This window comes from Abrus precatorius, unplaced genomic scaffold, assembly GCF_003935025.1.
Source record: "Abrus precatorius isolate BTA unplaced genomic scaffold, Abrus_2018 Scaffold9, whole genome shotgun sequence".
NCBI lineage: Eukaryota > Viridiplantae > Streptophyta > Magnoliopsida > Fabales > Fabaceae > Abrus > Abrus precatorius.
In genome coordinates this window covers 21948569-21970557 of record NW_020874439.1, presented here as the reverse complement: position 1 = coordinate 21970557, position 21989 = coordinate 21948569, and the positions used below count along the sequence as shown (strand labels likewise).

Genomic DNA, 21989 nt, shown 5'->3' with positions numbered 1-21989 from the left:
TAGAGATTCTTCCCAATTGAACGGCACTAATTGAATTCTAGCTGGTAGATATTGGCAAGCCTTCACATAATTAGCTGGCAATATTAGTAGGAACATTGGAGCTTGGTGAATAAATTAGTGGCATGAGTTGGGTTTAAATTTGGCAAAAGATTAAGCAATGAATAATAATAATAATATATTTAAAACATAAATATTTAATAAAATTTGATTTATATAACTAATAATATTTCTGATCACCCAACTAACGTTGTTCCACTGTTGATTGTCGAACACATGAAGTACTATCAATGGCAAACTCCTTTTTCAGTGACACAGACATTTCAACCATTAGTAGTGAGTGAAACTATTCGGAGTCAGCAATATGATACCCCACAGAGACACTCCATCATTTTGTTTGGACTTTGAAAGCCACCACCAAGTTTCACTTAACAAGCTTTCCTTTTATGGCGTACTAACACAATAGGCAGTTTTAAGTTTCTGTTCATTGGTCTTTACTTCATTCCAAAACCAACAAGCACTGCGAAATAGTTCAAACTAACTACTACAAACCAAAAACAAGCAATTAGTATACAAAAACTTTGCTCTAATAGAACCCAAGCCAAATTCTTTACTAGTAGATGTAAATGAACCGGTACAAGAGAAAGGGCATGGGTGAAAAAAAGAACTCTTTGAAAAAGAATGTACACAAGCAGAATTTCATTCTTGAGTTTATAAGTTGTAAGCACAAGTGGGAAAACAACTTCTAAAAACTAACGTCATTTAAACTTGAATAATTTACTCTCAAATTTTCCTTTTGATTCTGATCCAAATTCTGATCCAACTGTGATTGTCAAAAATTCCAAGACTCTTGAGTTTGGAAGAAATTGGATGGCCTTTGCATTCTAACACCACTAATGCTATTTCTAGCAGCCATCATTTCATTAAGTGAGAGCCTTTTCTTGGGTTCCGGTCTTTGTTTTGGAGCACTATGAGACCTTAGTTTTGCCTTGAATGACTGAGTATTGGCCATGTAGTTTGGGAAATTGGAGCATGGTCTATAGAAGGTGTCTCCACAAAAACTCTTGGCTGGTGTAGCTGGTGCATTAGGACGCACATAGTTTGTGAAACGTGGGGTGCTATGAGCAGTGGAGAACTTACACTCATCGACATTGAAGTACCAATCATAATCTGGAACATGTCTGCAATCAGGAACTGAGATTCTACCTGGGATTGGGCAAGGAAGTGGTGATGAAATTGCATGACAAGACATGTCTTCACCACATTCAGACATTGTGGATGTAAAGCGCCTAGATCTTGATCTAGTCTTGTAAGTGTCAATTTCAACAATTTTGGGGCTTTCATCAAACCCATTCAAGGGTGTTTCATAGGGTGAAGCTAGCCTTTTACTGTGGAATTCACTCCTTGTTTCATCAAATCGTTCCTAGAAGTAATAAAGGACACATGAGCAAGTAAGGCATTGTTTGCTGAAAGGTAAATGAGTGAAGTTGGTATGCAGGGTTAAAGAAACAGTTTTTTACCATAGATTTTCTTGCAAGAACTTCAGGTAGAAATCTGTTTTCTTTGCTCATGGATCGACGAGCTCGTTGTGTTCTAACAGCAGTCTGGGCTCTTATTAGAGCTTGCATACTGTGAAGTGTTGCAGCAGCTCTCTTCCTAACTAGGTAGCCTCTAACAAGAGCTTGAATCTTAACCAATCCTTTCAATGCTCTAAGAGCCTTCCGTGCCTGAAAGTAAACAACATCAAGTTTGAATTTAAGTGCTAATAAAAGTATACATTACGCATTGAAAACCATGAAATTGGTAAGGTGGGTAATGTCAAAAATTCAAAATTGTCAAATATTGAAGATGGTTTGAAAGAGCATCAAACAGAAAATAAGGATGCGAGTGACAAGCCAAGTCAACGAGAATGTGAAGAATGGAAAGTGCTTCTTTCTTGCTAGTTTCACTTTCTTTGACCCAAACAGAAACTAAGAGGCACTGTTTCATTAAGAATCTAAAATAACTTTTCCACCTTTTGAGAGTAGACAAAGGAGTAGGAATCAAGCAAAGCACTTCACTTATACCAACCAAAAAGATTTGTCCCACAGACAGAATCACCTCAAACACATAACAAGGCCAATTAACTAAACAACATTTTCAAAAACTAAAAAAACAGACATACCCACATCACTAACACAAATTTGATTTGAACCTTGCCTAAAAAAACAAGACACATACCAAATAGCCTCTGAAAAAAGTTTGAATCTTCACAGCAGCCCACTTCTCCCTGCTCCCACTGAACAATGTACCTCTCCCCTGGCTTGTTAGCCTCACCACAGCCACCGCCGCCTGTGCTGCAGCCACGGCAGCATCGGCGGCGGCGGCTGTGGCAGCTGCCACAGCAATTGCATGCTTGTTCTGCTCATTCTCAGTCTCAGCAATATAGGATCTGAGCCAGGTGTTATCAGTGCCTGAAACAGCAGTGGGAGTAGAAGTAATGTGAGGTGCCACATCCTTCCCTGGCTTAGCAAAACTCCACCTTTTCTTCTCCTTCTTGTCAGGAGCCAAAGACCCTGAATTGTCACTGTGGTCCTTCTCCTTCTTCATGCCCAACAACCCCTTCAGCCACCTGCTAGCCTTCCCCATATCTTCACTTTCTCACCACAACTTTTTGGTCAGGATCTGAAGGGAGAAACAGTGCCAAAGTTAATCTCAATCTCAATCTCAAATGTGAGTGCAAAACGCAAGTTAAGTGGGTTTGCCTCTTGTAGTTATAGACTTAAGATAAGAGGAAGGGCTTGTAAGTGAACAAGTGTAGCAACCAAACGTTGAATACAAGGGATGTGGTAAATGAAACTTTTTGGTTTAAAAAATGGAGGGACAAATAAACAGGTGGAAATTATTATTGCAAGGGGAGGGTGTGAAGAATCTAGCTGAATCTTTAGCAGAGAAGTGATGAGAGCAAGATGTGGTGGATGAAAAGATTAATAAACGGTGCAAAAGCATCAAACCTTAAAATTAAAATATAAGTGGGAAAAAATTGGATAAAGATGGAACTTTTTTTGAAAATGAACCTCTGACAGCACCTCGTGAAGAATTGCATTAGAGGACAAAAAGAGGTCACAGAAAGTTATCAGAGACTCAAATAAAAAAACTAAAATAGTTTTTGCATAATACACTTCAAAATCTCTCTCATCTCAACTCACCCCTTGGAGTAAAGAGACAAGAATTACAGACAAAGCACAAAGGTGAAATCCTATGAAAAAGTGACATTAATCATAGGAAAAAGCCCCCCCCCCCCAACCCAAGACCAAAAACAGGTTCTTATCTGATCTTGAATTCAAAAAAGAGAAAGAGCGGCGAATTCCCTTCCCACCCAACTCACTCACTCCAATAACCGCTGCAAAACTTTCTGGAGCAACGTGTACTACATATGAAAGATACCCACTGTCACAACAATCCCGTGAGCTTGCATTGAGCAAAGCCTCAACTCAAACAAACCCATTGAATCTCTCAACCTCTCATTATCAAAAGTGTGCTCCTTCATTTGAAAGATAAGAAAAAAATGAGACTGTGACTGTGAGTTAAGTTCTGAAACCAAATACGAAACACTTTAAAGGCTAAAACTTTCTCTCATTGATAGTACCATTCATTAAAGGCTATATCACCAACTAAAAGGGTCCCTTTATATCATCATCTTTTTTGTCTCAGACAATAGGCCAAATTTGGGTCTGAGATTTTGCTTTGGTTTGGAAAAGATTTTTCGGTTTCCGTATCTCATAACAACAGTGATTCCAGAAAACTTTCTCACTGACCATCATCATTCCATTGCTTACCTTCTCTGCCAACTGCCACACTTTCTTCAAACCTCTAACAATGCCTCCATCAAAACTCCCCTTCCCCTTTCCAAACGCCAAACGTGATAATACTATTGTTATTACTCTTATTCATAACATTATCTTAATCTGATTTCAACCATTAATTATTGGGTTAAGATTCAAATTTCGAATTTAAATGTTTTTTTTAAGTTCTTTTTAATTTTGAACTGATATCTTGCCGAGTTTTCGGAGACTACAGTTTATTGTTTTCTTTTTTACTTTGTGTATGATTGCATGAAGGTATATATTGTTGCTTTACCTGAATTTTAAGCTTATAAGAATTAAATGACAAAATAAAACTCTACGGTGAGGACCCATTAGGTAGGTTTTAGTTTTATCATAACGTGACAAAGTGACAAAATACTCTTGTGAGAAACATTTTCTCCGATGATTTTGGCAGACAGTCGGAATCCTAATAAATTCAATTGAATATGCCATCATCTGTTTATAAGCATGGAAAAAGAAATTGAAATCCATCTAATTAATTATTGATACCAATTTCTTAGTGCCAGTGAAGTCTGATTTTTAATATAATTGAAATTACATTTAAATTGTGTGCTTTTATTAGAATGTTTAATTTTTAAAACCTTAAGATAAACAAAGCCACTTGCATCACTGATATTTGATAATTGATATGACAAAATGAAAATATAGGTGTGTTGAAAATCAAATCAAATCAAATCGGTTGCAATCAAATAATAAGCATTATAAAAATGTGAAGCGACGTATATACATTATGAGTGAATATGTAAATGAAAAATATGAGTCTATATAACAGCTGGCGTATGGAAACTCATATATAATTTACAATGCCTTCTAAAAGATTGTAGTTTGAACATTTCACAAACTCAACCAAAATAATTCTTATAAATTGGAAAAACAAAAACAAATTAATGTTTCCTGAGGAAAACCAAAAACACCATGCACCCGGGAGTTTCTTTTCTTAGTTTATTCCCTCAGAACCATGGTTACTGTTAAGTTTCCTCTTTAACTTTCACCACCCTCCAAATCATCACAAACTATCATTACTATTAAGCATTTTACATCATAAATAACAAAACATGCTCAACATTACAATATTAAACAACTTTTTGCTATGATGCAAGCTTTTAATTAACAACCTTCTAAATATACGATATCAGAAAATCCATTGACAATGCAAAGTTTTATACAAGACTGATAAAGCCAAAACTGAAATCTAAACAAATTACTATCAACCACAAAACGTAACGATTCTATACTTGCATAAGAGATTGTTGGAATTTTTATGCATAAACCGATACCCCTTGACTCAGAGTTGTAAAAGTATAAGCATGTATTAAATATAGTGTGGTGTATAAATGTGTTGACTGTATCTACCCACTGTACTCTATAGTTATAATGTGAAGTGTACAAAATGGTCCCGAATGATTGCAATGAGAAGTGGAGTCTGGTATTTTGTACACATTACTGGGATTTAGTGATAGAGAATGGAGCATGGATTTGTATATCCAACCATAGTAGGTAGTATTGGACCACATTCCTTTATAGTATTTGCCTTAGGTAAACAAATTCCTTGTAACAAACACGACCTGCTTCTCTGACTCTGCTCTTTTTGTGATGGGCTGCATGTGGGCTCAGCTCAGCTGCTTGTCTCTTTGAGCCCAAAATCACTTTACAATAGCCCAATCAGTTTCATATTGCACTTTCTTCTATGTACTTTATGTGACAGAAATTGTGACCACGACTTGGACCACCTTATTATTATTATAATTAAAGATATACTCGAACGGGTGAAGGTCCTGAAAATATTATAACTATGGAGATCATAGACAAATATAACAAGTATTTTAAGTTATTGCCTTTCATCTATGACTTAAAAAGGTAATAAAAAGGTAACATATATAATTAATGCAAGATCAGTATGGTGGGGGGTCCATCACGTCATTATTGACTCAATTTAATTAGTTATATGTAATAATAATGGTGGAGGTTTACTAAAAGTGTGTTTTTAAAGAATAAATTATTGAGATTATGTTGTTTTGAAATATATTGTGAAATTATAATTATGTTACAGTTTAAAAAGTGCTAAAAATTCACATTTCTAAGTGATATAATTATATTTTTAAATGATAAGTTTAATTGTTGTTTGGTATTTATAGCTTAACTTATATATAATTGTAGTCACCGAATCGTCTATCTCAAAAATTCACCTGATAATTATAAAAAATATAGAATGTATTATTAATTTCTGTTGATTCAAATAAATATATAAAATAATTTATACATTTAAACAATATCTTATATTTTATTATATATTTGTTGATTATTAAGCGAGTTTTGATGTTAGAATTTTTTTAAAGATGTGAATAATTAAAATTTATAACTGTGTATAAAGCAATGTATAAAAATTAAAATAGTGTTATTGAAATGGTTCTTTCAAAAGTATTGTTTTATTAAATCAATTGAACGAAGCAGGATGTGGATGGTAACCTTTTGGCATAGTGTCCAATTAGGGTGGCTAATTAATTGATGAAAAAGTTAGAAATATATTTTTAAGACATTTATTGTAAATGGTTGGTTTTGTAAAAGGTTAAAATATTTTCTAAAAATATTTAATAACATCAGTGCTTTAAGTTTTCAAAAACAAATCAATCATAAATTGTTTATTTAAGATAGTATTTAAATAAACATATTGCTTGTATTTATACAAATTGACCAAAGGAACCGTCCATATAAATTACAATGCAGATGGCACAAAAATATACATTTAAAAAAGTTTTTTTGCTTACTCTTAAGGCAACCCTTTCTTTACACAGTTTTTTATTAAATAAATTGAGATATTAAAATTTTTTAAATATTAAAAAAAATTAACAATAAAAATATAAATTAAAAAGACACAAATGTGTTGTTTCAAAGTGTGGCTTTTGAAAAATATAAGGACTTAATTGATAAAAAATGTTTTCTTTTCTTTTCTTTGACACTTGACACTTTTGTTCTATTTACTTTCTTTATTTTATAAAATTAGTGAACTGTTAATTTTTTATTTACATTTAATAATTATTTTTTAAAGAACCCTAATAATTAATGTTTGTTTGTAAAGAATAACAAATAAGTGAAGTAATTAATATAACAGATAAATAGTATAATAATAAAAATAATAGCTATTTATAAAATTTAGAATATCAATTGTTTTTTTAATTTACGCGTAAAATCTTAAACATTGAATTTAAAAACAGATGTATTAGTTGATTTAAAAAACCTTAATTAAATAAATTAATGAAAGTAAAGTTCCTTTAAATAAATAATAAAATAAGGAAAATATTGATTTAATACATGTTAAAAAAAAGTGTTTATATGAAAAAGATGCACATTAAGATACTGTCACTCTCAAGAATGACAATTCATATTTTTAACATTAATGTTTGCCACAAATATGAAAAAATAAAATAAAATTGGGGACCTAACCTTCCAAACAGAGTCTTAATTTGATCATGTACTTTGAATTTTAACTTTGTTATGTGATGTTTTCTTTTATTATTTGATGATAATTAGTATATATATTTTAGTTACATTAAATTTTATAAAGTTAAATTAATTTAATTTAATTCTATAAACACATATATTATTTATTGAACTAAAAACTTGTCAGCTAGATTATAATAACTTTAAAGTTCAATATTTGTATCTTATAGCGCCTGAGAATTTTTTAATTAAGCGATAATAATAAAAATTTATCATATTACAAGATAATAAACTATAAAAATACAACATATGTAAAATGATTGCCAAATCAAAATTCAAGATCCACAATTAAAAATTCAGATAAAACAAAAGATAACAAATCAACTTATCAAAAATTTATTAACACGTCTAAAATTAGTTGATGTATAATATTAATTACAAAGCAATATATAGTGATATTTTCATAATTATGTTACAATTATTAATACTATTACACTTTACCTTAATAAATATTATTATTTATCACAATTATGTTTCTATTCTATGTTTTATTAGTTTTTTATGGTAATATTTTTATTTAAATTTTAAACATTACTACACAACAAACGAATTTTGTTTTTAGTAATAAATAAATGAATAAATATTTTATATGGCTGATACTTATTCTTTTAAAATGATATTTAAATTCAAAAACACAGTTATCAATAATTATTAAGCGTAAACCTCTGTTATTGTGAATACTAATAAGATTGTCTAATATAATAAAATTAAGCAATTTGATCTCATTATCAAGACGACGTTTATATAGGTAAGTCAGTTTTATCTCACCATTTGTTTTTCTAAGAGATTCTGTTTATTTTGACAAATATTTAAAATTTAAATATAAATAAATGTATTTTAAATTAATATTTATTATGGTTGTTGTATATATTTTAAATTATTTAATACTAGTTCATACTTGAAGCAAAAGCATTAAGATCAAAGCATACTCTAACCAGTATAAAGAAAGTATATACTCTAACCATTTTGTTTTTAAGCAAATTAGTGAATTTCGTGCATCGTATATGCAATTGATTGAACTAAAATAAATATTTATATTATATTTTTTTAAAAAGCAATAAAATTTATAATTTTTAAAAATATTCTATTACTAGTTTATTGCATTAAATTAAAGAAATAAGATTTGTAAATTAGAAAACTTTAAAATTTAAATTAAGATTGAATTGAAGCTCTTTTGATTTTCACTGGTGTATGAAAAAACAAATAAATTAAATTCAAATAAATATTAAATAATATTAGCTTATTTTGTATTTTTATTAGTATATCAAATTTAAATATTAAATCAAAATAAAAATGAATAAGATTATTATAATCTTAAAATTAAATTTATCTATTTTTAAAAAATGATCAAGCATATGGAAATTTAAAATTAAAATAAAAGTAGCATAAGAAATAATAAAAAATAAAATACCTAATTTAAATTAGACACACAAAATAAAAACATAAAAATTAAACTATTTTTATGACAAATAAATTTAAACATAAGTTTTTTGATAATTTTAATAAAAAATTACAAAATATATAAATTTAAAATCATGTCGAGTGGATCATCCATAGAGTACAAGGAATATTTAGACAAAAAGTACTAAATGGAAGAATTTTAAATTAAACTTTGTATTCAAATAAAATGGGGAAGAATCTCGTAAATCAGAAAATATTTGTTATAAAAACTGAAAATATAGTGAAATTAAACTATGCGAAAAATAATAAAACGCGTGAGTGTCGAGTTTCTAAGAAATTTGGATTAATAAATAAGAAAATAATCGGTTGCATTTGAGATGATATAAAATATCTGAGAAAAATCAAGGAAGGGCTTGGCTTATTAGCTATTCCCCCCATTGCGTATCTTCCTCTCTCTCTCCTTTTCTGAGTGCTGAACCGCTTCGTTGTCCCTTTTTCTCTCAAACCTTCTTTCCGAATCACCGTCCTCTTCTCCTTTCAGATCCAATTTCGCCCTAATCTTCTTTTTCCGCCGCCAATTTCCACCCCTTCTCGTATTTTTTCGTCGTTGGGATCTAGGGCTTGAAATTCATCGTTATAATTGCAACGCTTCCCTTTTTTTTTTTTTTTCTGGGTTTCTGTTTACTGTGTTTTAGGGTTCCGATTTTCCATTGTGGGTGACTTTGATTTTCGATTCGTTCCTTGTTTTTTCAAATCGTTTTCTGGGGTTCCATTTATTTGAACTTGTTAGTCTGCGATTAAAAAAGGGGCAAACTATACATATAAAAAAGATTTCTTTTTTCAAATTTGTTGGCGTTGCGATCATGGGGAGCTCTGAAGGGGTGGGAACCTCGACGAAGCAATATGGTGTCACGAAGCCCATATCAATGGCGGGCCCAACGGTTGCTGATTTGCAAAGGACTCTTGAATTGGAGAAGGTTAGTTTCATTGCTTTCAGTATATACACAATCACACACACACCCTTTCTTTTACCAAGGTTTTTAATTATCAACTAATTGTAATTAATGTTAATTGGTTTGTCTGAAAAAATTCTCTGTTGGGTGTGCTAGTTTCTCGTTGATTCCGGCCTTTACGAGAGCAAAGAGGAAGCTGCCAAAAGAGAAGAGGTCCTTAACCGACTTGGACAGGTAGTGGGAGAGAGCTAGATTTTTTATTATTCTTCGTTATGATGATCGTAGTTGCTGAATCGGTGTAATTCTTTGATGACAACAATTTTTATTGAGATGCTAAATTAAGAGGTGTATGGGTAAATATGGAAATATATGTTTGAATGGATGAGCATGGACGTTTATGGGGAGGGTAGTTATATTGTTTCTGCATTCTGGACTTTGGTGATGATTATCCTTGGAGTGACTAATATTTGCTTATTAAAATTTGTCATTTATAGAAGTTGTTCTGTTACTTTATTCTGCTGGTAATAATTATTGTTGTAGTTTAACTTGCGGGTGTGGTGGTGATTTGGGGTAATATGTGTGCCTATTGCGGCTGATGTGGTCAGCAATCACATCCTTCATGCATTGAGGCGGCCACCAAAAATGGGATGTTGTGATTGCATCACATGATGTGGTCCACTATTTGAGACCCTGACGGTTCTTATTTCCATTTATCAGCTATTGAAGCTATTTTGTTGCTTTGTTAGTGTTTAATGTAACTTAGGGAAATGGTGTATTTTATCTAGGATTCAAATCATTCAGGGCAACTGGTTTTGCTTATAATGTATTTATTTATTTCAGGTAGTAACTAGTTGGGTAAAGCAACTTACCCGCCTAAGAGGATACACTGATCAAATGGTGGAAGATGCAAATGCTGTTATAATCACTTTTGGTTCTTATCGACTTGGTGTGAGTTCACTTGTCCCTTGCATGACATGCCAACCTTTTTGTTTTGGTTTGTTGTTGTTGGATTAAACAACAAATTATATGGATCTTTCTACTGTGTTTGGGAATATGATGATCTTGTTTGCAAGGGATTGTATTGGGTTTTTGGCTGTTAAACTTTGTTTTTACTCTTCATCAAGTATGACATGTAATTTCTATTTATGTTAATTAGGTCCTTTTTTATCGAATTTTTTATGATGTAGGTTCATGGTCCTGGGGCTGACCTAGACACACTATGCATTGGGCCATCCTACGTAAACCGAGGGGTAAATTTGAAGTACAAACAATTTTGGAATCTGTGCTCCATCAAAATTATCATTTCTGTATGTGATCTTTTCGTATTTCTTGATCAGGAGGATTTTTTCTACACATTACATGATATCCTAGCTAACATGGAGGAAGTCACAGAACTGCAACCAATTCCGGATGCTCATGTCCCGGTTATGAAATTCAAGTTTGATGGAATATCAATTGACCTCCTTTATGCAAGTATTTCTCGCTTAATTGTACCTGAAGTAAGTGAAATAATTTTCTTTTCTACTTATATGAAGACACTTGATATTATTAGGTTAATTTTTAATAGTTTATTTGTGCTGTTGATCTGCATCTTGTAGGTTTTTGTCATATATTGTAGAACTTTGTTATGTTTCCAATTTGTGTACAGGATTTGGATATATCTGATGTCTCTCTTCTACACAATGTGGATGAGCCTACAGTGCGAAGTTTGAATGGTTGTAGGGTTGCAGATCAAATTCTAAAGCTAGTTCCAAATACTGAGGTACTTTTTTAGGTTGCTGCTTGTTTCTTATTGCTTCAAGTCATCCATTTCTTATAATTAGTAGTGCCCCTAAATCTTTTAATTTATTGAGTTTTTTGTGTTTGGAATATAGCATTTTCGTACAACACTCCGTTGCTTGAAGTTTTGGGCCAAAAGGCGAGGTGTTTATTCCAATGTGAGTTATATTTTATTTCAAGTCATTTTCCTGCTTTGCATATCCCTTTTTATTTTTTGGGGCTAGTTGTTTAAAAATTTTCCTGTTGCATTTTTGTATGTTCATTTTCAGGTGACAGGTTTTCTTGGTGGTGTAAACTTGGCGCTTCTTGTTGCCCGAGTGTGCCAGTTGTATCCAAATGCAGTTCCAAGCATGCTTGTCTCTCGATTCTTTAGGGTTTATACACAGTGGCGATGGCCAAATCCTGTAATGCTATGTCCAATAGAACAGAACGAGCTTGGGTTTTCTATGTGGGATCCTCGCAAAAATCCTCGTGATCGAACCCATCATATGCCAATCATCACTCCTGCCTATCCATGTATGAATTCCAGTTATAATGTTTCTATAAGCACACTTCGTGTTATGATGGAGCAGTTCCAGAATGGCAACAGGATCTGTGGGGTAATAATTACTCCTTTCTTGTTGAGTTTGCTTGAAACGTCATGGATATTATTGATTATTTGTTTAAATAATTGATAATTGAAGGCTTTGCTTTTGTCAAACAAAACCAGGAAATAGAACTGAATAAAGCCTGTTGGAGTTCTCTGTTTGAACAATACATTTTCTTTGAAAGCTATAAAAACTACTTGCAAGTTGACATAGTTGCTGCCGATGTTGATGACTTGCGTGCATGGAAAGGTTGGGTGGAATCACGCCTTCGACAGCTGACTCTGATGGTATTATTGTTTATTTGTTATGGTGATATTGGTCCTTTTTTAAAAGGAGGTTTTTTTTTAGAACATGTAATTATGTGTAGTTTAGAAAGATGAACATTGACGGGATTTGGCTGGGTTTGGATCCTGTTGGCAGATTGAGCGTGACACTTTTGGGAAGTTGCAGTGCCATCCCTATCCTCATGAGTATATGGATAATTCAAAGCAGTGTGCACATTGTGCTTTCTTTATGGGCTTGCAGAGGAAGCAGGGGGAAGTTGTTCAGGAAGGTCAGCAATTTGATATACGAGGGTCAGTGGAAGAATTTCGTCATTCTGTCAATATGTACAATTACTGGAAACCAGGGATGGACATTTATGTTTCTCATGTTCGTCGAAGGCAAATCCCTGGCTATGTGTTTCCTGATGGTCACAAACGATCGCGACCATCAAGGCCAACACCACAATTGGAGAATCCTCACAAATCATTTCATGAAGATGAGGTTTTTGGGACTAAACAAATTGAGAGAAACCACAAGAGGAAGTACAATGACAGGGTGGGTGAAAGGCTGGATGCATTGAAAAGACAATCTATCAATCCGCCTGTGCATAGCTTGGCAATACACAACAGCCTTCACTATAGTGGTTTGTCTGTTGATGCTATGGCTGATGGTCAAGAGTTGAGAAATGTGGAGGGTGCTCATTTGTCCAACAGCAGGCAAGATGATTTGGATCGAACAGAGTCTCCTGAACCTGCCTCAAATTCTAGTGTGATTACATCTGTTACCAGTGATGCTGGTTCTTCTGAGGATATTGGATCTGGTTATGTTGAGGATAGCACCAAGGGTGTTGAGGCGATAATTAATGGGAGGTTTGGGGATACTACTTATGGGGAGTCTGTGAAAAGTACAGTGGCAAGTGAAAATGAAGTATTACAAGATGAGCTACATGAGCAGTTAGAGGTTTTGGCTTTCAATTCCTACCCAAATTTCTGCTTTCTTACTTTTTTTGCTGGGTTGATATATTTTACCTGTTGTCTTGTTAGTCTAGTAATTGGCCATTTGATCAATTCTTATTTTTCCGTCATTTTTCTATGATTGTGTATAGATTGTACAGCCAAGTGCACTGATGTGCAAGGTCTTCCCTGAAGTACTGTTAAGCCAAAATGCATTGATTGTCGAGCTTTTGGTGATGCATGATATCTTCAGTGAAATTGTGTCTAGTATTAGATAGGCTATCTATGGTCTTCACTGTGCTGTACTGTGTTTAGGAAAAAGTTCACTATGTCATTTTGTACATCTATGTTTATATTTCAATTTTCTTGGTAAGCTTATTATGGACAAGGTTTTGTATTGACCATTATTCCTTTTTTTTTTGGGCTTTTTTGTGAAGCCCAATGCAGTGCTAGGGATGGTTCTTGATTCCAAGCGACAAGTTCGTTCAAATGCGGTGCAAAAGCCAGTTATAAGGCATGTTAATGTTCAATAATTACTGTTTTAAGAGATTTTATGTCAGTATTTTTTCTTTATGCTGTCTCTCGTGCTTTGTGTAAACAGGAGATTGAGTGTAACATCGGCAGTGTGACAGATCAGTAGTTCGATGCTTGTGCGACGGAGAAAGAGGAGAGCCAGCAGTTTGGGTAAGTACTAATTTAAATGCTGGCTTTCATTTCGCTAATTTTTTCAGGCTTGCTTGTTCATTCAAGCTTGCAAATTGGAACTGATTGGCATCAAGCTGAAAGACTTGGAGCTGGGATCAGCCATTTGTATAGTTGGCAATTTTTGTGCATTATGGTGTCTATTGACTAAACTAACTTCATTAGAGCTTTTTTTAGGATTGTCCCTAAACTTAAAGAGGGCATACTAGGAAGGCTTTTGCTGTACTTTGCTATTGTTGACCGTTTGGTTTTTTTCTTTTTAATTTTTATTTTTCTTTTAGAGCTAGAGAGACGGGGGCAAAAGGGCATATAGGAGAGGGTTAGGGTGGTTGAGGGGTTGGCTATGTGAGTGGACTTGGCCTTTTTACTGATTGTTGTACTGCCTCTGAGAGGTTACTGTATAAACTCCACAGTGATTTGGCAACTATCATCTCCACCTTCTTTACATTTGCTTTGTCCCTTGCCTCACATAGGAACAATCAGTGTCTTTCCAATACCATTGATTCAATACATTTTAAAATATTAACAATTATGATTCTAAACTTGTTTTTAAACATGGATTCAATAAACGACATTGACATATAATCTATAAACACACTGACCCTGTAACTCGTTTCAATTGATGGCTACTTGCGTGGGTTTGTGAACAAATATTATTTTTCTTATGAAATATCGCGAACTTAACAAAAATATGTTTCGTGTCTCGCTTGGATTTCAATGGGGATAAAATTTAACCGAATCATAACAAATATGCAGCTGTATTTGAACACTTCATCATCTAGCGTGAGTCCATTTTGACAAATCTAAGATTGTAAATTTATGTTAGTTGGAGTATTCCCGCAATATACAGATTTTAATGTATTAATTATGAATTATTATATCATTGTTGTGAGGATTATTTTGAATGTATTATTTAGGCAAAAATTTATTCGTACAGTTATTAAAATTGAATTCGTTGTTTTTCAATGAAACAAGTGGAACTATATTCGTAAACTTTTCACACATTGATTATAACTTCTAAAAGTATGGCGATGGCGACGTGCTTTTTGCTTGAATCAAGTCTTATTCCCGTGGTTCTAGTTATTTTCTAATAATGATTTCAAGTATTTTCTCTAATGGACAGTACTTTGAGTAAAATTAAAATTTAACTTGGATTAAATAAATTTACTTAAGAAGTGCCTTAGATGCAACTAAGTAATTTGAATGGCATTAGTAAAGACATTTTTAAATATATGATTTAATATTTTAGGATAGATTAGAAATAAATTAATGTGTCCAATTAAATATCAACAAACATAAAGTTCAATTTATTTTACCATAAAAGTTAAAAAATCTTACTTTTATCATTAGGGAATCGAAGTAAACTTTATTTTTAAATTTAATTTTATCTCAAATACTGTCAAACATACTAAACACAACATAAGAAAGCGAACCTCACCTAAATTTATGGTGTAGAGACATGATAGCACAATCTTATTTTGTATTTAATAATTAATTTGTTTATTTAAACTATTATTAGCCTCAAACATGAGTTGCTAAAAAAACACAACGAGGGTTGTTTGCGAACAAGTAGCTTTATTTTTGTCGTGGTCTTGTTCCCAACACAAGTTTCCTTTCCCCATCTCACTTGTTTATACCCACGTGCGGTAAATTCTCAGCTAAAGCATCATTACACATAATAATTGCACGGTCATTCAATTTTATTTCCAATTAAACAATTACTTAAAATTAATTCGTACATCAAAATCGTTATTTGTCTTCCTAATTAGCCGCACTAGTCAATTCAGTAATTTTATTTGACTTTCTATTTATATACATTAACATGATAAAGAGACACATACCGTTTGTTGAGCGTTAAACCCGAAAACGGAAAATGAGAAAGGTGGTGGTGGTGGTGGGTGCGACGGTGATCGGCGTCTGCGCCGTGGCGGCGGCGATGGGGGCGCTGCAACGCTACGTGAGTAAATCTAAACGGTGGGGACGAGCATTGGCCATATTGAAGGAGTTGGAGGAGAAGTGTGCGACACCTACGTGGAAGCTGAAGCTTGTTGCCGATGCAATGAGCGTTGAGATGCACGCTGGGCTTGCTTCCGAAGGTGGTAGCAAGCTCAAGATGCTCCTCACTTACGTTGATAATCTTCCAACTGGGTATTCCATTTCCTTGTTTTGTTTATCTTTCGTGCTTTGATCCAATCTACCTTTATCTTATATTGCTTTATGTTTATGTACTTTCTCTTAAGTCTTTTAGATCAATCTATATCAATTTCCATATCTTTATTTTTTTTCAAAAATAAATAAAAATAAACAACTAAATTTATATGTAGTACTCCAGTTCCTTCTGGTGCTGTTCTCTGATTACCAAGGTGAAATTTCACTTTTAATAGGAAAATAGCGTCAAAAGGACCTAAGTTTTGTCTAAAAATAAATGTTTTTGTCTTGTGGTGGTAGATTTGTTATTGCTCGAGGCTTGGCTGATCATTATTCAAATGCAATGTGTTACTAAAATGTGTGGCTAGGAAGCTAAGAGCATAACCTTTGTATTTTGTAGTTGTGTGTGTGTTGTTTCACTTACTTGAAGAATGCTATGAAATTGCAAGGTAATAATGATGATGGTGAATCAGGTGTAATTGGTTTTCCTTAGTCATATTCCAAAAGAAACGATATCCCTCGATTTCCCATTTTATGCGGTTTATTGATATATCCTCTGTAAATGGATGTCAAAGAGAATCCAGCCACTGACATTTCATACTTCAACTGCTAAACTTTTGAGGTTGCAAACGAATTTGATACTGTTTTGTTTCCCTCCCTTTTTAGGAATGAGGAAGGACTATACTATGCATTAGACCTTGGAGGAACCAACTTTCGTGTGTTACGGGTGCAACTGGGAGGCAAGGGTTGTGGTATTATCAATCAAGAATTTACTGAGGTGTCAATTCCTTCTAATTTGATGGGTGGAACATCAGATGTAAGCCCTTTTTTCCTATCATTTTGAAATTCCTCCTTTTGCCTACCACATGTTTTGTTCACTCTTTTTCCTTAACGATTGTTTATTGCTTTATGCTTATCACGTGAGAAACAAGACCAATCTAAAAAAAATTGTGATTCAGGCACTCTTTGACTATATTGCTGCAGAGCTTGGAAAATTTGTTGCCCAAGAAAATCAAGATTTTCAAGTTCCTCCTGGTAGACAGAGAGAGCTAGGTTTTACCTTTTCCTTTCCTGTTATGCAAACGTCTATTGCTTCTGGGAACCTTATCAAATGGACAAAAGGATTCAACATAGATGACATGGTTAAGTTCTGGATTGCTTTGATGCCTTTCACATTCTTTAAGACTGAATATTTCCTTGTCTTGCTAGCTTTTCAGAGATTTAACCTATTGATTATTAATTCTTATGTATCCAATTGCGAAACACAAGTTGAGTCTACTATTGTGTCACATTCATGAGATCCAAACATTTAATTTTTCATTGGTTTTAAATGTCATCTACTGAGAGATATTCTATATCTCTTCATTTTTTCAGACAGCGTAGATGAACTCCCCTAAACTTAATAACGTGGAAGTAGTTTATACTTTATACTTAGTTCAGGAAGTGTTGAAAACAGCACAAAAATAACAGAAAATCATTAGAAGCTATAAGTTCTTGTATATTTACTTGTTGCTATTGTTGAAACTATTGATTTTGGAGAGTGATGGGTTTTCATACTACTATTCTTTCACCTTTGCTTTCATACTTAGTTTTGTTGTTGTTTAAATAGGTTGGTCAAGATGTTGTGGCAGAATTGACAAAAGCCATTGAGAGACAAGGTCTCGATATACATGTTACAGCTCTGGTAATTAAAATTTTGGACTATTTTGCATAACATTAACTAACTGACAAGACTTCAAAATTTTTTGGAGTTTTTGATAGATCTCAAGGGAAATACATTTTCAGTGTATTTTGTCTGTAGACTCTATACTTATATTCAGTATCTATATAGGTGAATGATACGGTTGGGACATTAGCAGGAGGTCGATACACACACAACAATGTTATTGCTGCTATTATTTTAGGTACTGGAACAAATGCAGCCTATGTGGAGCGTGCTCAAGCAATACCAAAATGGCATGCTCCCTTGCCAAATTCTGGAGAAATGGTGAGCACTTTCTGTCTTACTTTCCATTGGTTGAGTGTGTAGTGTTAAAAATGGCTACAGATTATTTGATATGACTGAATGATAGATAAAATATTGAAGCTTATTCGATATATGAGATGACTTTAGGTTATCAACATGGAGTGGGGAAACTTCCGGTCATCACACCTTCCATTAACTGAGTATGATTATGCATTAGATGCTGAGAGTTTAAACCCTGGTGAACAGGTGAATTTCTGTTACTTCTAATCTCCATCTAGTCTGCCTTAATAAATGATGTTATATAATTATTTTTCGACTATGTTTCAGATTTTTGAGAAGATAATTTCTGGTATGTACTTGGGAGAAATTGTTCGTAGAGTACTATGCAGAATGGCTGAAGAAGCTGGTTTTTTTGGTGATGATGTTCCCCCAAAACTAAAAGTTCCATTCATATTAAGGTATAATGTTAGGTGTTCGACTAGCTGCTCTGTCAACGTGATTTTGTTTATTCATTATTTTTTTGCCTCACTATTTACTCTGTGTGAATAGCTGTCTGTGGTAAACATTTATCCATTGAAGCAAAGAAGTGTGACTTCACTTTGAAAGAGGGTGGTTGGTTTTCAATTGCATATTACTGAATATACAAAGAAATCTTTTAAGCTTTTCTAATGGGTATAGATAGAGGTATCCTTTTGGCTATTGTCTATTCTTAAACAAATAAGCAATTTGTCTAGAGAGGAGAGAATCGCAAGGAGTCATACAGCTTATAAGGTTCAATTCTGGCTATGAGATCCTCACTATGGTGCAAATTTTCAAAATTCACTGGTTGATCCATCAAAGATAACGTTCTAAAGTTGCTCAAACTAGGTCATGATTCAATAAGAATTTTAAGTTCCAAGATTTCTGTGCTTGTTATAATTACTGATATTGTCATAAATTTTTTTGTATCATGATCATCAGCTTTGGATGTGCAGGACACCTGACATGTCTTCAATGCATCATGATTCATCTCCTGATCTCAATGTGGTTGGAAGCAAACTGAAGAATATTTTCGAGGTAAATGAAATTCTCTGTTCTGTTTGGATAAAGATATTCCAAAAAGGCTTTTTAAAACCGTCTGCATATTTACGTTAAGAAAGCTTATTTCAATTGACGGAGATATACACGTTCTCTATGTACTAATAATTAAAGTCCTCATTTTCAATATTTTAGTTCTATTTAAACTTGTAATGCAAGTTGAGACTTCCAACTTTTAAAGGTGGCAATATGATTGAAACTTTTATCAAGCTAACTTTGTTCTCTTTCTTTTAATCACATTAGATATCCGATACCTCCCTGGAAGTGAGGAAGGTGGTTGTTGAGATATGCAATATTGTTGCTACCCGTGGTGCTCGTCTTGCAGCTGCTGGCATCTTGGGTATCCTGAAGAAGTTGGGCAAGGACACCGTCAATGATGTTGAGGGTCAGAAGAATGCAATAGCTATGGATGGTGGATTGTATGAGCATTACACTGAGTATAGCAAGTGCCTAGAAAATACCCTTGTAGAGTTGGTTGGCGAAGATGTCTCAGAAAGTATCACCATTGAGCACTCCAATGATGGTTCAGGAATTGGTGCTGCCCTTCTTGCTGCTTCACATTCCAAGTACCTTGATGGTTAACTACAATGATCATGATAGGATGGTTTTAATCAATTATTTTTGTGGAGGTCATAGTCCGTTTATGACTCCAGCTGTCTTGTAAGGCTTGACTTGTAGGCATATTCTTCAAGCCAATCTTAGCTTAACACCATTTCTTACGTTTATGTATTTAATTCTTTCAGGAGAATCCTACATTTTTCTCTTCCTTTGTTAGCTTTAACATAATATTTCACATCACCTGGGTCTATCCATTTGTTAGGATAGAATACCTTTTGTGACTAAATTGTTGGATTACTTGTTGGTGGTAGGACTGTAGTTATTTTTGGATCAAATATGCAAAAGATTGTCTTGGAAGCAGCCATGTGATATTCTAGTTTCTTGAGGTAAATTTGATGGCCAATTTCGATGTCATTCAAAATTAGCAGTCTATTCTCATTAGCCTGTCTATTCCTCCTCGGATTTTATTGAGCTTGTCAAGGGTTTGTTCAATATTTGATTATCTTAATTAAGGTTAAAAAGTTGAGAGTTTTTAGTTCCCTGTACATTTTGAATAAGCTCTTATAGTATAAAAACTATAAAATGAATCTCTATAATTTGATAAATATTTTTTCAATAGTCTCTTTATCCCGTCCATTTTTATGTCTTAGAATATCCAACTAAGATAGACTTTGAAACTACGAGGACATATTTGTATATATATATATATTTAAAAAAATTCCAAAACATTTTGAGATCCCAAGTGATTTTACATATATAAAATAACACTATGTTTTGTATTGCCTTATACGCATGTATGTACGTATAAAATATAATAGTAAATTAATAGCTTAATTTTAATTCTGAAAATATATTGTTTTTCCTCTTTTTTCTTTTAAATTCACGAGCTCAATTCAATTTTAAAAGGTTGTCTTAGTTTATTCATTTTTTAAATTAATTAATAGCATAAATAAACTCAATATAAATTTCATTTGAATAGTTTACTATTTAATATACAAAATAATACTTGAACAAGACTCTTTTTTTTCTAAATTATACCGAAGTCCATTTCCTTTTATTTCCATTAACGTATTAAATTGAATTGGGATGGTTAAGTTTTTTTTTTTTTTTGAGGAAAATAAGGGCAAAAGTTATTCTTCTTTGAACTGTTATGATCAGCTATCAAAGTCAACCCTTTTTTTCAGCGTAAATATAAAAAAGGAAAATTTAACATCTTTCTGGGTTCAAATTTACGTAAAATATAGACAATACTTCGGATGAAAAGTAATTTGAAATAATACTGATTGTTGCTATTAATATCTATTAACAATTCGTTTGACTTATATATTTTAAAAATAAAGATCTACTAGTTTACTTTATTTTAATCTTTATGGCTAGAATCCCTAGCTTATTTAAACATTAACTCAACACTCATTTAAAAGTCTTGACTCAGCAATTTTTTTACAGGTCTTGACCCAACACTTATTTAAAAACTTAAATGTAAAATAATTCTTTAGATATATTTTCCAGCTAAATGATGCTTAAAAAAAATCATGTCATGGCTAAAAGGTACCTGTATTAAATAGGAAGTTAATGTCAAACTTTATGTTTATAAAATAAATTTAGCCTATCTAAATTAAGGGTCCTGCTAACAAAAATTTTTAGGAAACTAATTAAAACTAAAAAAAGATTAAAAATTATAATAAAATTGTATTTATGATATTTTTAATAAGGACACTGAATAATATTTTTCTTAAAGCTGGCATGCCCTTGCCAATTTCATGCTTAGTTTTCTCATACATCGTATTGGCCTGTGTGAGGAGAAATAGAGAAAGTGCAGAACAAGACAGAGTTACAGATCAGACAAAAATCATGGGATCTGCATGTTTTATTGCAGAATATGGATCATGCAATTCCTCTCACTTCAAAAAGAGTTTTTCTTGAGAAAAAAGAAGAGAGAGAGAGAGAGATTGAGAAAAGTGACCATAGACATCCCATCCATCAATTCAATTTGTTGTTTCTTGTGTGACATATAAAAAAAGGCCAAGTAACACAATTTAATTATGACTAATCCCTTAATATATGTTTATATCTAATCGAAAGTCTTAACCAACTTAACCGGCACTTAACTAGACAACTTTTGAATCGATTAACATCATTGACAAAAGGGAACAACTTTGCCCGTGTTTGTGCCAACAAGGAAAGAACTTGAGTGTGTTAGCGCACCTCTTTTTATTCGAACTTTGAACTTTGACTCCAAC

The 21989-nt window shown here is 32.9% G+C and overlaps 3 protein-coding genes across 6 annotated transcripts; 2 read left to right on the top strand and 1 right to left on the bottom strand.

Annotated features, from left to right (window-relative positions):
• Positions 1-829: 829 nt before the first annotated feature.
• Positions 830-2625, bottom strand: LOC113851007 (protein IQ-DOMAIN 14-like). The gene is made up of 3 exons (XM_027481503.1): positions 2218-2625; positions 1518-1724; positions 830-1420 (listed from the first exon to the last, which is right to left on the bottom strand). The coding sequence occupies exons 1-3, from the start codon at positions 2623-2625 to the stop codon at positions 830-832; spliced, it is 1206 nt and encodes a 401-aa protein (XP_027337304.1).
• A 6514-nt stretch (positions 2626-9139) lies between these two features.
• On the top strand, positions 9140-14583 carry LOC113848973 (nuclear poly(A) polymerase 4-like). Of its 4 annotated transcripts, XR_003502048.1 has the most exons (13): positions 9176-9739; positions 9872-9949; positions 10556-10663; positions 10903-10965; positions 11053-11214; positions 11364-11477; positions 11590-11652; positions 11764-12093; positions 12204-12368; positions 12502-13305; positions 13736-13812; positions 13900-13982; positions 14282-14516. XR_003502048.1 is itself a non-coding variant. In XM_027478445.1 (12 exons), exons 1-12 carry the CDS (start codon positions 9626-9628, stop codon positions 13925-13927), a joined length of 2106 nt encoding a protein of 701 aa, XP_027334246.1. In that variant the 5' UTR covers positions 9140-9625; the 3' UTR covers positions 13928-14549. The 4 variants fall into 4 exon arrangements, 2 of the variants coding, with proteins under 2 accessions (XP_027334246.1, XP_027334245.1); XM_027478445.1 differs by having other exon boundaries at positions 9140-9739; positions 13900-14549; XR_003502047.1 differs by having other exon boundaries at positions 9171-9739; positions 12502-13812; positions 13900-14583.
• Positions 14584-15854: 1271 nt separating this feature from the next.
• On the top strand, positions 15855-20216 carry LOC113849722 (hexokinase-2-like). The gene is made up of 9 exons (XM_027479827.1): positions 15855-16148; positions 16815-16965; positions 17108-17290; positions 17758-17832; positions 17980-18135; positions 18262-18360; positions 18442-18572; positions 19089-19170; positions 19435-20216. The coding sequence occupies exons 1-9, from the start codon at positions 15874-15876 to the stop codon at positions 19771-19773; spliced, it is 1491 nt and encodes a 496-aa protein (XP_027335628.1). The 5' UTR covers positions 15855-15873; the 3' UTR covers positions 19774-20216.
• Positions 20217-21989: the final 1773 nt, after the last annotated feature.